General features: G+C 44.6%; 1 protein-coding gene across 1 annotated transcript in view; it reads right to left on the bottom strand.

Moving 5' to 3' along the window:
- Positions 1-6,905, bottom strand: part of rab3gap1 (RAB3 GTPase activating protein subunit 1) — a 61,259-nt gene extending 54,354 nt beyond the window's left edge. Inside the window, exons 1-4 of the mRNA XM_080514672.1 lie at positions 6,887-6,905; positions 6,748-6,803; positions 5,428-5,506; positions 208-340 (exon numbers count right to left, since the gene is read on the bottom strand). Coding sequence (XP_080370798.1) covers positions 208-340; positions 5,428-5,506; positions 6,748-6,803; positions 6,887-6,904 — 286 coding nt within the window. The 5' untranslated portion in view covers position 6,905. The remainder of the gene's footprint in view (positions 1-207; positions 341-5,427; positions 5,507-6,747; positions 6,804-6,886) is intronic.
- Between the last annotated feature and the right edge of the window lie 7,205 nt (positions 6,906-14,110).

The following is a 14,110-nucleotide window of genomic DNA, read 5'->3' as shown; positions in this document are numbered from 1 at the left end:
TCGTGTAAAAAACCAGGCGCCACGTCACCCCGTGTCGGTGGATCACATGAACTACGATCAAATACATTCACATTTGTGACATTCGCCTCCTGTCATCATACTACGTTTGGTTTGACACTGATAGAGAGTTTGTGGTATTGTTCTTCTGTGAATGTGATGAATGATGTGAAGCGCTTTGGGATGAGGAATAGTAGAACGTCTTCCTACCTTCCTCCAGCTTGTCTTTTCCATCGCCGTCCTCACACGTTTGTTTCAGAAAGTAGTGAGTTATATGAAACTTAAAGTCAGCGAAATTAATATCCTGAGACTTCTCTCCCCAGGATCCGTTGGTGTATTCACCCTGGGGAAATATAGATATAGATATATAGATATATATACCACCATGAGAGAATCAGAGGACAGACCGGCTCGTAGGCTGATAATACATGGAACACTCAGAGAACGATACGTGGAACACTCAGAGAACGATACGTGGAACACTCAGAGAACGACACGTGGAACACTCAGAGAACAATACGTAGAACACTCAGAGAACAATACATAGAACACTCAGAGAATGATACGTAGAACACTCAGAGAATGATACATAGAACACTCAGAGAATGATACGTACAACACTCAGAGAACAGTACGTAGAACACTCAGAGAACAATACGTAGAACACTCAGAGAACGATACGTAGAACACTCAGAGAACGATACGTAGAACACTCAGAGAACAGTACGTAGAACACTCAGAGAACAGTACGTAGAACACTCAGAGAACAATACATAGAACACTCAGAGAACAGTACGTAGAACACTCAGAGAATAGTACGTAGAACACTCAGAGAACAATACGTAGAACACTCAGAGAACAATACGTAGAACACTCAGAGAACAATACGTAGAACACTCAGAGAACAATACATAGAACACTCAGAGAACAGTACGTAGAACACTCAGAGAACAATACATAGAACACTCAGAGAATAGTATGTAGAACACTCAGAGAACAGTACATAGAACACTCAGAGAATGATACGTAGAACACTCAGAGAACGATACGTAGAACACTCAGAGAACAATACATAGACCACTCAGAGAACAGTACGTAGAACACTCAGAGAACAATACATAGAACACTCAGAGAACAGTACGTGGAACACTCAGAGAACAGTACGTAGAACACTCAGAGAACAGTACGTAGAACTCTCAGAGAACGATACGTAGAACACTCAGAGAACGATACGTAGAACACTCAGAGAACGATACGTAGAACACTCAGAGAACAGTACGTAGAACACTCAGAGAACAGTACGTAGAACACTCAGAGAACAGTACGTAGAACACTCAGAGAATGATACGTAGAACACTCAGAGAATGATACGTAGAACACTCAGAGAATGATACATAGAACACTCAGAGAATGATACGTAGAACACTCAGAGAACAATACGTAGAACACTCAGAGAACAGTACGTGGAACACTCAGAGAATGATACGTAGAACACTTAGAGAACAATACATAGAACACTCAGAGAACAATACATAGAACACTCAGAGAACAATACATAGAACACTCAGAGAATAGTACGTAGAACACTCAGAGAACAGTACGTAGAACACTCAGAGAACAGTACATAGAACACTCAGAGAACAGTACGTAGAACACTCAGAGAACAGTACGTAGAACACTCGGAGAACAGTACGTAGAACACTCGGAGAACAGTACGTAGAACAATCAGAGAACAATACATAGAACACTCAGAGAACAGTACATAGAACACTCAGAGAATGATACGTAGACCACTCAGAGAACAGTACGTAGAACACTCAGAGAACAATACATAGAACACTCAGAGAACAGTACATAGAACACTCAGAGAACAGTACATAGAACACTCAGAGAACAGTACATAGAACACTCAGAGAATGATACGTAGAACACTCAGAGAATAGTACGTAGAACACTCAGAGAACAGTACGTAGAACACTCAGAGAACAGTACGTAGAACACTCAGAGAACAGTACGTAGAACACTCAGAGAACAGTACGTAGAACACTCAGAGAATGATACGTAGAACACTCAGAGAATGATACGTAGAACACTCAGAGAACAGTACGTAGAACACTCAGAGAACAGTACGTAGAACACTCAGAGAACAATACATAGAACACTCAGAGAACAATACATAGAACACTCAGAGAACAATACATAGAACACTCAGAGAACAATACATAGAACACTCAGAGAACAATACATAGAACACTCAGAGAATAGTATGTAGAACACTCAGAGAACAGTACATAGAACACTCAGAGAATGATACGTAGAACACTCAGAGAACAGTACGTAGAACACTCAGAGAATAGTATGTAGAACACTCAGAGAACAGTACATAGAACACTCAGAGAATGATACATAGAACACTCAGAGAACAGTACGTAGAACACTCAGAGAACAGTACGTAGAACACTCAGAGAACAGTACGTAGAACACTCAGAGAACAATACATAGAACACTCAGAGAACGATACGTAGAACACTCAGAGAACAATACATAGAACACTCAGAGAACAATACATAGAACACTCAGAGAATAGTATGTAGAACACTCAGAGAACAGTACATAGAACACTCAGAGAACAGTACATAGAACACTCAGAGAATGATACGTAGAACACTCAGAGAACAGTACGTAGAACACTCAGAGAATGATACGTAGAACACTCAGAGAATGATACGTAGAACACTCAGAGAATGATACGTAGAACACTCAGAGAACAATACATAGAACACTCAGAGAATGATACGTAGAACACTCAGAGAACAGTACGTAGAACACTCAGAGAACAGTACGTAGAACACTCAGAGAATGATACGTAGAACACTCAGAGAATAGTACGTAGAACACTCAGAGAACAGTACGTAGAACACTCAGAGAATGATACGTAGAACACTCAGAGAATGATACGTAGAACACTCAGAGAATGATACGTAGAACACTCAGAGAATGATACGTAGAACACTCAGAGAATGATACGTAGAACACTCAGAGAATAGTACGTAGAACACTCAGAGAATGATACGTAGAACACTCAGAGAATGATACGTAGAACACTCAGAGAATGATACGTAGAACACTCAGAGAATGATACGTAGAACACTCAGAGAATAGTACGTAGAACACTCAGAGAATAGTACGTAGAACACTCAGAGAATAGTACGTAGAACACTCAGAGAACAGTACGTAGAACACTCAGAGAATGATACGTAGAACACTCAGAGAATGATACGTAGAACACTCAGAGAATGATACGTAGAACACTCAGAGAATGATACGTAGAACACTCAGAGAATGATACGTAGAACACTCAGAGAATGATACGTAGAACACTCAGAGAATAGTACGTAGAACACTCAGAGAATAGTACGTAGAACACTCAGAGAACAATACGTAGAACACTCAGAGAACAGTACATAGAACACTCAGAGAATGATACGTAGAACACTCAGAGAATAGTACGTAGAACACTCAGAGAACAGTACATAGAACACTCAGAGAACAATACGTAGAACACTCAGAGAACAATACGTAGAACACTCAGAGAACAATACGTAGAACACTCAGAGAACAGTACATAGAACACTCAGAGAATGATACGTAGAACACTCAGAGAATGATACGTAGAACACTCAGAGAATGATACGTAGAACACTCAGAGAATGATACGTAGAACACTCAGAGAACAGTACGTAGAACACTCAGAGAACAGTACGTAGAACACTCAGAGAACAGTACGTAGAACACTCAGAGAACAGTACGTAGAACACTCAGAGAATGACACGTAGAACACTCAGAGAACAGTACGTAGAACACTCAGAGAACAGTACGTAGAACACTCAGAGAACAGCACGTAGAACACTCAGAGAACAGCACGTAGAACACTCAGAGAACAGCACGTAGAACACTCAGAGAATGACACGTAGAACACTCAGAGAATGACACGTAGAACACTCAGAGAATGATACGTAGAACACTCAGAGAATGATACGTAGAACACTCAGAGAACAGTACGTAGAACACTCAGAGAACAGTACGTAGAACACTCAGAGAACAGTACGTAGAACACTCAGAGAACAGTACGTAGAACACTCAGAGAATGACACGTAGAACACTCAGAGAATGACACGTAGAACACTCAGAGAACAGTACGTAGAACACTCAGAGAATGACACGTAGAACACTCAGAGAACAGTACGTAGAACACTCAGAGAACAGTACATAGAACACTCAGAGAACAGTACGTAGAACACTCAGAGAACAGTACGTAGAACACTCAGAGAACAGCACGTAGAACACTCAGAGAACAGCACGTAGAACACTCAGAGAACAGCACGTAGAACACTCAGAGAATGACACGTAGAACACTCAGAGAATGACACGTAGAACACTCAGAGAATAATATGTGGAACACTCAGAGAATGATACGTAGAACACTCAGAGAACAGTACGTAGAACACTCAGAGAATGATACGTAGAACACTCAGAGAATGATACGTAGAACACTCAGAGAATGATACGTAGAACACTCAGAGAATGATACGTAGAACACTCAGAGAACAATACATAGAACACTCAGAGAATGATACGTAGAACACTCAGAGAATGATACGTAGAACACTCAGAGAACAATACATAGAACACTCAGAGAACAATACATAGAACACTCAGAGAACAATACATAGAACACTCAGAGAATGATACGTAGAACACTCAGAGAACAATACATAGAACACTCAGAGAACAATACGTAGAACACTCAGAGAACAGTACGTAGAACACTCAGAGAACAGTACGTAGAACACTCAGAGAACAGTACGTAGAACACTCAGAGAACAGCACGTAGAACACTCAGAGAATGACACGTAGAACACTCAGAGAATGACACGTAGAACACTCAGAGAATAATATGTGGAACACTCAGAGAATGATACGTAGAACACTCAGAGAACAGTACGTAGAACACTCAGAGAATGATACGTAGAACACTCAGAGAATGATACGTAGAACACTCAGAGAATGATACGTAGAACACTCAGAGAATGATACGTAGAACACTCAGAGAACAATACATAGAACACTCAGAGAATGATACGTAGAACACTCAGAGAATGATACGTAGAACACTCAGAGAACAATACATAGAACACTCAGAGAACAATACATAGAACACTCAGAGAACAATACATAGAACACTCAGAGAATGATACGTAGAACACTCAGAGAACAATACATAGAACACTCAGAGAACAATACGTAGAACACTCAGAGAACAGTACGTAGAACACTCAGAGAACAGTACGTAGAACACTCAGAGAACAATACGTAGAACACTCAGAGAACAATACATAGAACACTCAGAGAACGATACAAGCCAAATACCTTTTCCAGAGGCTTCACAGGAACAGAGCCTCCAGTCAACTTCCAGTCACTGATCACTTCTTCTACTTTTGCCATGAACCTTGAAGTAGATCAATGAGAACAGCCGTTTATTCTGGAGTGGCACTGACACATGGAGTTAAAGAGGCTGTAGTTACTGTTGAACAAGGAGATGACAGAGTGAAAACACAATGTTTTGTTAAAGGCTCCGAAGGTGGAACTGTTTTGAAAATACTCCGTGGAGACGGCAGAAGCACAGTGAATACCTCTGTACGTGCATGAGTACAAGCACCTCCAGAGGTCCTCTGGGGGCTTTGTGGTTACCTTCGCCAACAAAACTTTGTTTATATATATATATATATATATATATGTGTGTGTGTGTCTCCAAATATATACATGTGTCTCCAAAGTTCTACAAAAGGAAAGGATGAGAATGAGAAACACAGGTACCTGTGGGCCTGTAGAATAAATATCTGGTGGAGTATACTTAAATAAAAAAAGATTTTCGTATGAATTCCTTTACAGTACTTTATCTATTGGGTGTATTTTATTTCTGTAATTGTGAGAAAATGCTACAGGAAATCCAGTTGAAAATTGGCAAAGAGGTACTGGGGAGGGAGGGGGGGGGGGGGGGTGTAGAACAAGAATGTGGTGGAGGGTGCTGAAAACAAACTGACTTTTTTTTTTGTGAAGTTTTTGTACAATAACCTACTGTGTGTATTGGGTGTGTTTTATTTCTGCAATTGTGAGAAAATGCTACAGTGATTCTAGTTGGAAATTGGCACAGAGGTATCTGGGAGCCTGTAGAAAATGAATCTGGTGAATTTTGCAGAACATAATTTGATTTTCTGTTGTTGTTTTTTTGGGTTGTTACAATACGCTAATACAGTACTGTTGTGTTTTTTGCTTGAAACTGAGGTGTACGTGAACGCACCATGAAACTCCCGTCGGCTTCTGACAGCTTTACCGTAATACGCGATGTAAACAGGCCCTTTTGTTTAAACCGCGGATGACAGTTGTCACTCCAGCCTCATTAAGGTCTGTTAACAGTCAAATACCTATCCGTGCACAGGGATACTTTGAAATCCAATTAAATAATGCTGAAAAATGAGTCGTGGACGAGATCTCCGGAACGACATGGACGAGTTGTCCGTACCAACAAATCCAATAACACTGCAGTCATGCTTCTGACGTGTTCTATGGCGTTAAAGCAGATTAATAGCGTGTGCTCATAAGAGATGTGACCGAGTTAGAAAAGCAGCTTATAAAAAGATGTGGAATAATGTGAATATGGAGGGTAAACAATGCTATTCAAACTCCTACCGTTCCCACTCCGAAGCGGTGGTAAAGTCCGTGATCTCGAACACTTCCGCCTCGGGCTGAAAACAACAGGGAGACCCAACATTTATCCACTGAAGCTTTTGGGAGAAGAGAAAACAGAATTTAAAAAAGAACAACTTACGTCATTGTCGGTCGCCATCTTGTCGTTTGTCGCTTCTTCTTCTTCTTCTACTACGGCGTCTTCTTCTTCTTCTTCTTCGTTGCGTTTTAACGGCGGTTGGCAGCTATTAAATGGAGCATTGCCGCCCCCTGTTTTTCAGGAGTGTGACTTGAGCGCAATACCTCGACCCTATTTATTAAGCCCGTTTGTTTACGGAATGTAATCAGAGGTTGTGGACGCTGAATGACATTATAAATTGTAAACTGGTGAACTCCTTCATTTCCCAATTCAGCCTCCAGAACTGCCCCTTCTTCATTGTACCTCGGACACTTTGATCAAACATGGTTTATCACATTAGTTAGTTAGTTATTAGTTATCATTACTAAAGCCGTGGATGGTAACTGATTGCCCTGGGATGCCTAGTATTTACAAAATCAAGCACTAAACAAATCAAGCTCTGTTTATATAAAGTATTATGTCCAAGAAAAAGAGTATTTATTACCCATATTTATTAGTTCCAATTGTTAAATGTGATTTATAATCATAATCATTTAGGCAACATTCGTCTGTTCTTTTCATAAAATGACATCAAAATATTTTTTTCACAAATGTATTGCAAAAATAGTGCAATAGTAACATTTTCCAGAGTACAGTGCTTCGTCTTCTGCCTGTAACCACAAAGAACAGTGTTTTGTTGAAGTACATTTTACATTTTACAATTTTGAACATTAGTATAAAACTAAATCTGAGTAAAGTGCCATGTCAAAAAAATTCAACATATAACTCTTCACAACAATTGTTTTACAAACATTTGTCAAAAAGGAGACACAGCTTCTGGCAGGGTCGTCAGTCTGTCCACAACAACGTCACCCTCAATGATGATTTCCATTTTATCATCATTGAGGGTTCACCATTTTAAAAGGTGTGTTCCATTAGATTCTGTCCACAACGGTATGTATTTGTGAACCAGAAGCCACACCAGACCCTCTGAACGTTAGACGGTAATGTTAGAATGCAGCAGGCATGACTTCCTGTCCAGCGTCTCTCTTGCTGTGGACCTCCTTTAGAGTTTTCTTCACCTCAGCCTTCAGCCACGGGAGGAACTTTGTCTCAGGATCTGGAAAGCAGGAGATACAGGCGATTAAATCTTTACCTTTATTCACACAGGTGTCATAGTTGTGTTTGAGTTAAGAATGTGACAGAACCTTTTACACTTTTGAACAAGCCTCATTCAGAGTTTTGCTTTCCAGCGACTGATGGAAGTGAGAGGAGCTTTGAGGGCTGATGAAAAGTCACATGTGATCATAAACACTGCTTTAATCTTGGAAATAATCAAATTCCTCAGTGACTGCTGAAGCATGCTCAGTATGTTTGCTCGCTTTTCCTGCAGTGTGTTCTCATTTTGAAACATTTCAAATGATCTGAACTCGCTGAACTTACAAAAGATTTGATCTGGTTTGGTTTGTGACGAAGCTCAGGAATATCGTTGTGATCTAGGATGACTGCACAAACCAGGTACCTCCATAAATCCCAATAGTGTGCACTTTGTGCTCTTTAGCATTTGTAATTGCTTCCATTAATATCCTGCTGTCGTACATCACTGATCTCACTTTCTTTTTTTAAAGACTTTATTTAAGCTGAACTCTGAGCAGGTGAGTTGTTCCATTACACACACACACACACACACACACACACGACACTGGCTTGCTGCTCTCTAAGCAGCAACAACTGAAGTCTCTTCTTCAGGAGAGAGCCAAAGGAGCCTTGGTCCGAGCCAGGCTCAGAACTCTGAGGGACATGGATGCTCCGGCATCCTTTTTCTTCCCCCTGGAGAGATCGGAGGTGTGTCTCCGACTGCCAGATGGGCGGCTGACCTTTGACCCAGCTGAGATGAGGAGGCATGTTATGCACTTCTACACAGACCTGTTTGGAGCAGAGGACTGTGACGGGGATGCTGCTGCTGAGCTTCTGCAGGATCTTCCTCAGCTGAGTCCTGAGGACCGTCAGGTCCTGAGCTCAGGCCTCTCTTTGGAGGAACTGAGCACTGCAGTGTCCCAGATGGCCTCTGGGAAGTCTCCGGGCCTCGATGGACTTCCCCCAGAGTTTTATAAACCTTTCTGGAGCCTGCTGGGAGGGGACCTGCTGGACGTCTACAGAGACTCTTTTAATAACGGGACTCTTCCTGCTTCCTGCCGCCGTGCAGCGATCTCCCTGCTGCCTAAGAAGGAGGATGTGACCCTGCTGAAGAACTGGAGGCCTGTCGCTCTGCTGTGCACGGACTATAAATGTTTTATCAAAAGCTCTGTCTAATAAATTAAAGGATTTTATTGATTTATTAATTGGCAGCGAACAATCGTACTGTGTCCCCGACAGGTCAATATGACAATTTGTTTTTATTGAGGGACATTTTTGACTGTTGTAAATTGTACCACTTGAACACTGCTATTATTTCAATTGATCAGGAGAAAGCTTTTGATCGGGTCGATCACTCTTTTTTATCTTCAACATTGCAGGCGTTTGGAGTGGGAGACACATTTGTGTCATGGATCAAGCTGTTATACAGCCAGGCGTCATGTGTCATTAAGGTGGGGGGAGGGCTAAGCTGTCCTGTACCTGTTCATAGAAGCATCCGGCAGGGCTGCCCCATCTCAGGCCAGCTGTACAGCATGGCTGTTGAGCCACTGCTGTGCAGACTGAAGAACCGGCTGAGGGGTCTGTGCCTGCCGATGTTAGCTGCTGATTTCAAGGTGGTTGTGTCGGCTTACGCAGACGACTTAAATGTGTTTGTAGCAGGACAGGAGGATGTACTTGCTTTGCAGGACAGTTTAGCCCTGTATGAAAAAGCCTCTTCAGCCAGAGTGAACTGGGGGAAGAGTGAGGCGTGTTTGGTGGGACGCTGGAGTCCTCAGGACACTCCTGACCTCCCTGGAAGTCTCAAGTGGGGGGCCACGGGCATAAAAGCCTTGGGTCTGTGGCTGGGGAATGAGGACAGTGAGAAAAAAAACTGTGAGGGAGTGCTGGGTCAGGTGCAGGCCAGGTTGTCTAAATGGAAATGGGTGCTACCACAGTTGTCCTACCGGGGAAGAACTCTCATCGCCAACAATCTGGTCGCCTCCTTTCTGTGGCATAAACTCAAAGTCCTGGTCCCTCCTCCAGGCCTCCTGGAAAGACTACAGAAAGTTCTGGTAGACTTTTTTTGGGCTGGCCGACACTGGGTGCGAGCGTCGGTCCTGTATCTCCCTGTGGCAGAGGGGGGGCAGGGCCTCATCGACACCATCTCTAGAACTGTGGCCTTCAGACTGCAGGCTTGGCAGAGACTCCTCTATGGCTCTTCTGTCTGGACGCCACTTGAACAGCTGTTACTCAGGAAGGCTGGAAGGCTCAGCCTTGACAAATCATTATTTTGACCATTTTGAACATCTGAATGTGACCTTTCTGGACTGACTCCATTCTACATGTCCATGATGGAGGCATGGAGGACAGTGGACATCTTGCGTTCGGGAATCAAGCCTGGCTTGTGGGTCTTTGAAGAGCCTCTGCTCCATAACGGCTTGATCACCACCGCGGCCTTCTCCTTAGCCTCCTTGAGAAACCAGCTCATTAATGCAGGGATCACAAAGGTGGGCCATCTGGCTCGGGCAGCCATGCAGCAGCTGACAGAGATGATGAGGGTCCCCAGAGTGGTCCAGCGCCTGGTAGAAGAGGTGTGGCGCTCACTTCCTGCTCCTCATCATTCCTTTGCACAGGACAAAGGTCATGCTGACCAGTGGAGGAGAGGAGATGATTATGTTTTCCCCTCCCTGAAGGTTCATCCTGCTGTGGGAGAATGGGAAGAGGAGGAGGGAAAACTGCTGACCAATAAAACTCCAAGACTGGCCCTCTTCCCATCCTGCCCTGAGAAGAAGCTGTGCAGCAGCTGTGTGAAGGTCCTGCATCTGGAGTGAGGGAGTCGAGGTGGACTGGTTTGTTTGGTGGAGGTTCTTCCCCCAGGGAGAGCTGGCGGATCCTGTACAAACCCCCCCGTGGAAAAGCAGATGGGTGACCTCCAGTGGAGGGTGATACATGGAGCGGTAGCGACCAACAGATGCAGAGTTCTGTCCCTCTTTTTGTTTTTGGTCCAAAGTATACAAAACAAAAAAAGGCAATATTGGTCTTATTGAATTTCATCTGTGCTTGTGCAAAACTTTCCATTTGCAAAGCAAGAAAAACCAGGTTCCAGGTGACGGTTTTACTGGTCCTCTGCATGTTTTCTCACAAAAAACCTGACTGGTTTTATTTCAGAGTGGGGAATCAGGCAGGTCCTGTGTTCCCTTGGTGACGGAGACTGTCTCATCATGAACTTTGAACATTGTATGTGATCTTGTGTTGATTTTATAGCCGGTCTTTCTTTCTTTCTTTCTTTCTTTCTTTCTTTCTTTCTTTCTTTCTTTCTTGTCGCCAGGTGCAGGTGGCTGAAAGCAGGTGCAGTCTTCACAGTACCCACCCTTTTACTTTGACTTTGTGTGAGTGAGTATTATTGTTTTGCAGTGTCAGGGATGAAATCAGTTGAAGACTCCTGATCCTTGTTTGGCCTGCTGCATGGTGAGCCCCAGCCCTGACTGAAGTTTGATGATCCTCTCCTTTGTATCAGCTATGTCTCGAGTTGGAGCCATGATTCATGTCAATCCACTTGGTGCAGCAGCTCTCCACGGTGTGAGCTCTCCATGGTGTGAGCTCTCCATGGTGTGATATGTCCAAGGAGCTCTCCATGGTGTGAGTAGTACAAGGAGCTCTCCATGGTGTGATTTGTACAAGGAGCTCTCCATCGTGTGATCTGTCCAAGGAGCTCTCCATGGTATGAGCTCTCCACGATGTGAGCTCTCCATGGTGTGAGCTGTCCAAGGAGCTCTCCACGATGTGTGCTCTCCATAGTGTGAGCTGTCCAAGGAGCTCTCCATGGTGTGATATGTCCAAGGAGCTCTCCATGGTGTGATATGTCCAAGGAGCTCTCCATGGTGTGATATGTACAAGGAGCTCTCCATGGTGTGATATGTCCAAGGAGCTCTCCATGGTGTGATATGTCCAAGGAGCTCTCCATGGTGTGGTTAGTACAAGGAGCTCTCCATGGTGTGGTTAGTACAAGGAGCTCTCCACCGTGTGATCTGTCCAAGGAGCTCTCCATGGTATGAGCTCTCCACGATGTGAGCTCTCCATGGTGTGAGCTGTCCAAGGAGCTCTCCACGGTCTGAGCTCTCCATGATGTGTGCTCTCCATAGTGTGAGCTGCCCAAGGAGCTCTCCATGGTGTGATATGTCCAAGGAGCTCTCCATGGTATGAGCTGTCCAAGGAGCTCTCCATGGTGTGATATGGACAAGGAGCTCTCCATGGTGTGATATGTACAAGGAGCTCTCCATCGTGTGATCTGTCCAAGGACCTCTCCATGGTGTGAGCTCTCCACGATGTGAGCTCTCCATGGTGTGAGCTGTCCAAGGAGCTCTCCACGGTCTGAGCTCTCCATGATGTGTGCTCTCCATAGTGTGAGCTGTCCAAGGAGCTCTCCATGGTGTGATATGTCCAAGGAGCTCTCCATGGTGTGAGCTGTCCAAGGAGCTCTCCATGGTGTGATATGTCCAAGGAGCTCTCCATGGTGTGATATGTCCAAGGAGCTCTCCATGGTGTGATATGTACAAGGAGCTCTCCATGGTGTGAGTTGTCCAAGGAGCTCTCCACGGTCTGAACTCTCCACGATGTGTGCTCTCCATAGTGTGAGCTGTCCAAGGAGCTCTCCATGGTGTGATATGTCCAAGGAGCTCTCCATGGTGTGAGCTGTACAAGGAGCTCTCCATGGTGTGATATGTCCAAGGAGCTCTCCATGGTGTGATATGTGCAAGGAGCTCTCCATGGTGTGATATGTCCAAGGAGCTCTCCATGGTGTGATATGTACAAGGAGCTCTCCATGGTGTGATTAGTACAAGGAGCTCTCCATGGTGTGATTTGTACAAGGAGCTCTCCATGGTGTGAGTAGTACAAGGAGCTCTCCATGGTGTGATTTGTACAAGGAGCTCTCCATCGTGTGATCTGTCCAAGGAGCTCTCCATGGTATGAGCTCTCCACGATGTGAGCTCTCCATGGTGTGAGCTGTCCAAGGAGCTCTCCACGATGTGTGCTCTCCATAGTGTGAGCTGTCCAAGGAGCTCTCCATGGTGTGATATGTCCAAGGAGCTCTCCATGGTGTGAAGTCCAAGGAGCTCTCCATGGTGTGGTTAGTACAAGGAGCTCTCCACCGTGTGATCTGTCCAAGGAGCTCTCCATGGTATGAGCTCTCCACGATGTGAGCTCTCCATGGTGTGAGCTGTCCAAGGAGCTCTCCACGGTCTGAGCTCTCCATGATGTGTGCTCTCCATAGTGTGAGCTGTCCAAGGAGCTCTCCATGGTGTGATATGTCCAAGGAGCTCTCCATGGTATGAGCTGTCCAAGGAGCTCTCCGTGGTGTGATATGGACAAGGAGCTCTCCATGGTGTGATATGTACAAGGAGCTCTCCATCGTGTGATCTGTCCAAGGACCTCTCCATGGTGTGAGCTCTCCACGATGTGAGCTCTCCATGGTGTGAGCTGTCCAAGGAGCTCTCCATGGTCTGAGCTCTCCATGATGTGTGCTCTCCATAGTGTGAGCTGTCCAAGGAGCTCTCCATGGTGTGATATGTCCAAGGAGCTCTCCATGGTGTGAGCTGTCCAAGGAGCTCTCCATGGTGTGATATGTCCAAGGAGCTCTCCATGGTGTGATATGTCCAAGGAGCTCTCCATGGTGTGATATGTACAAGGAGCTCTCCATGGTGTGAGTTGTCCAAGGAGCTCTCCACGGTCTGAACTCTCCACGATGTGTGCTCTCCATAGTGTGAGCTGTCCAAGGAGCTCTCCATGGTGTGATATGTCCAAGGAGCTCTCCATGGTGTGATATGTCCAAGGAGCTCTCCATGGTGTGATATGTCCAAGGAGCTCTCCATGGTGTGATATGTCCAAGGAGCTCTCCATGGTGTGATATGTACAAGGAGCTCTCCATGGTGTGATATGTACAAGGAGCTCTCCATGGTGTGATATGTACAAGGAGCTCTCCATGGTGTGATATGTACAAGGAGCTCTCCATGGTGTGAGCTTTCCACAGTGTGAGCTCTCCAAGATGTGAGCTCTCTTTTTGACATGCAGACTAATGAGCAGGTTCATCTGATGCAGGTGTTGCTTTTGGCAGTGGACATTTACAGAGTGATT

Source organism: Blennius ocellaris (assembly GCF_963422515.1).
Source record: "Blennius ocellaris genome assembly, chromosome: 19".
Lineage (NCBI taxonomy): Eukaryota > Metazoa > Chordata > Actinopteri > Blenniiformes > Blenniidae > Blennius > Blennius ocellaris.
This window is presented reverse-complemented; position numbering and strand designations above follow the sequence as displayed.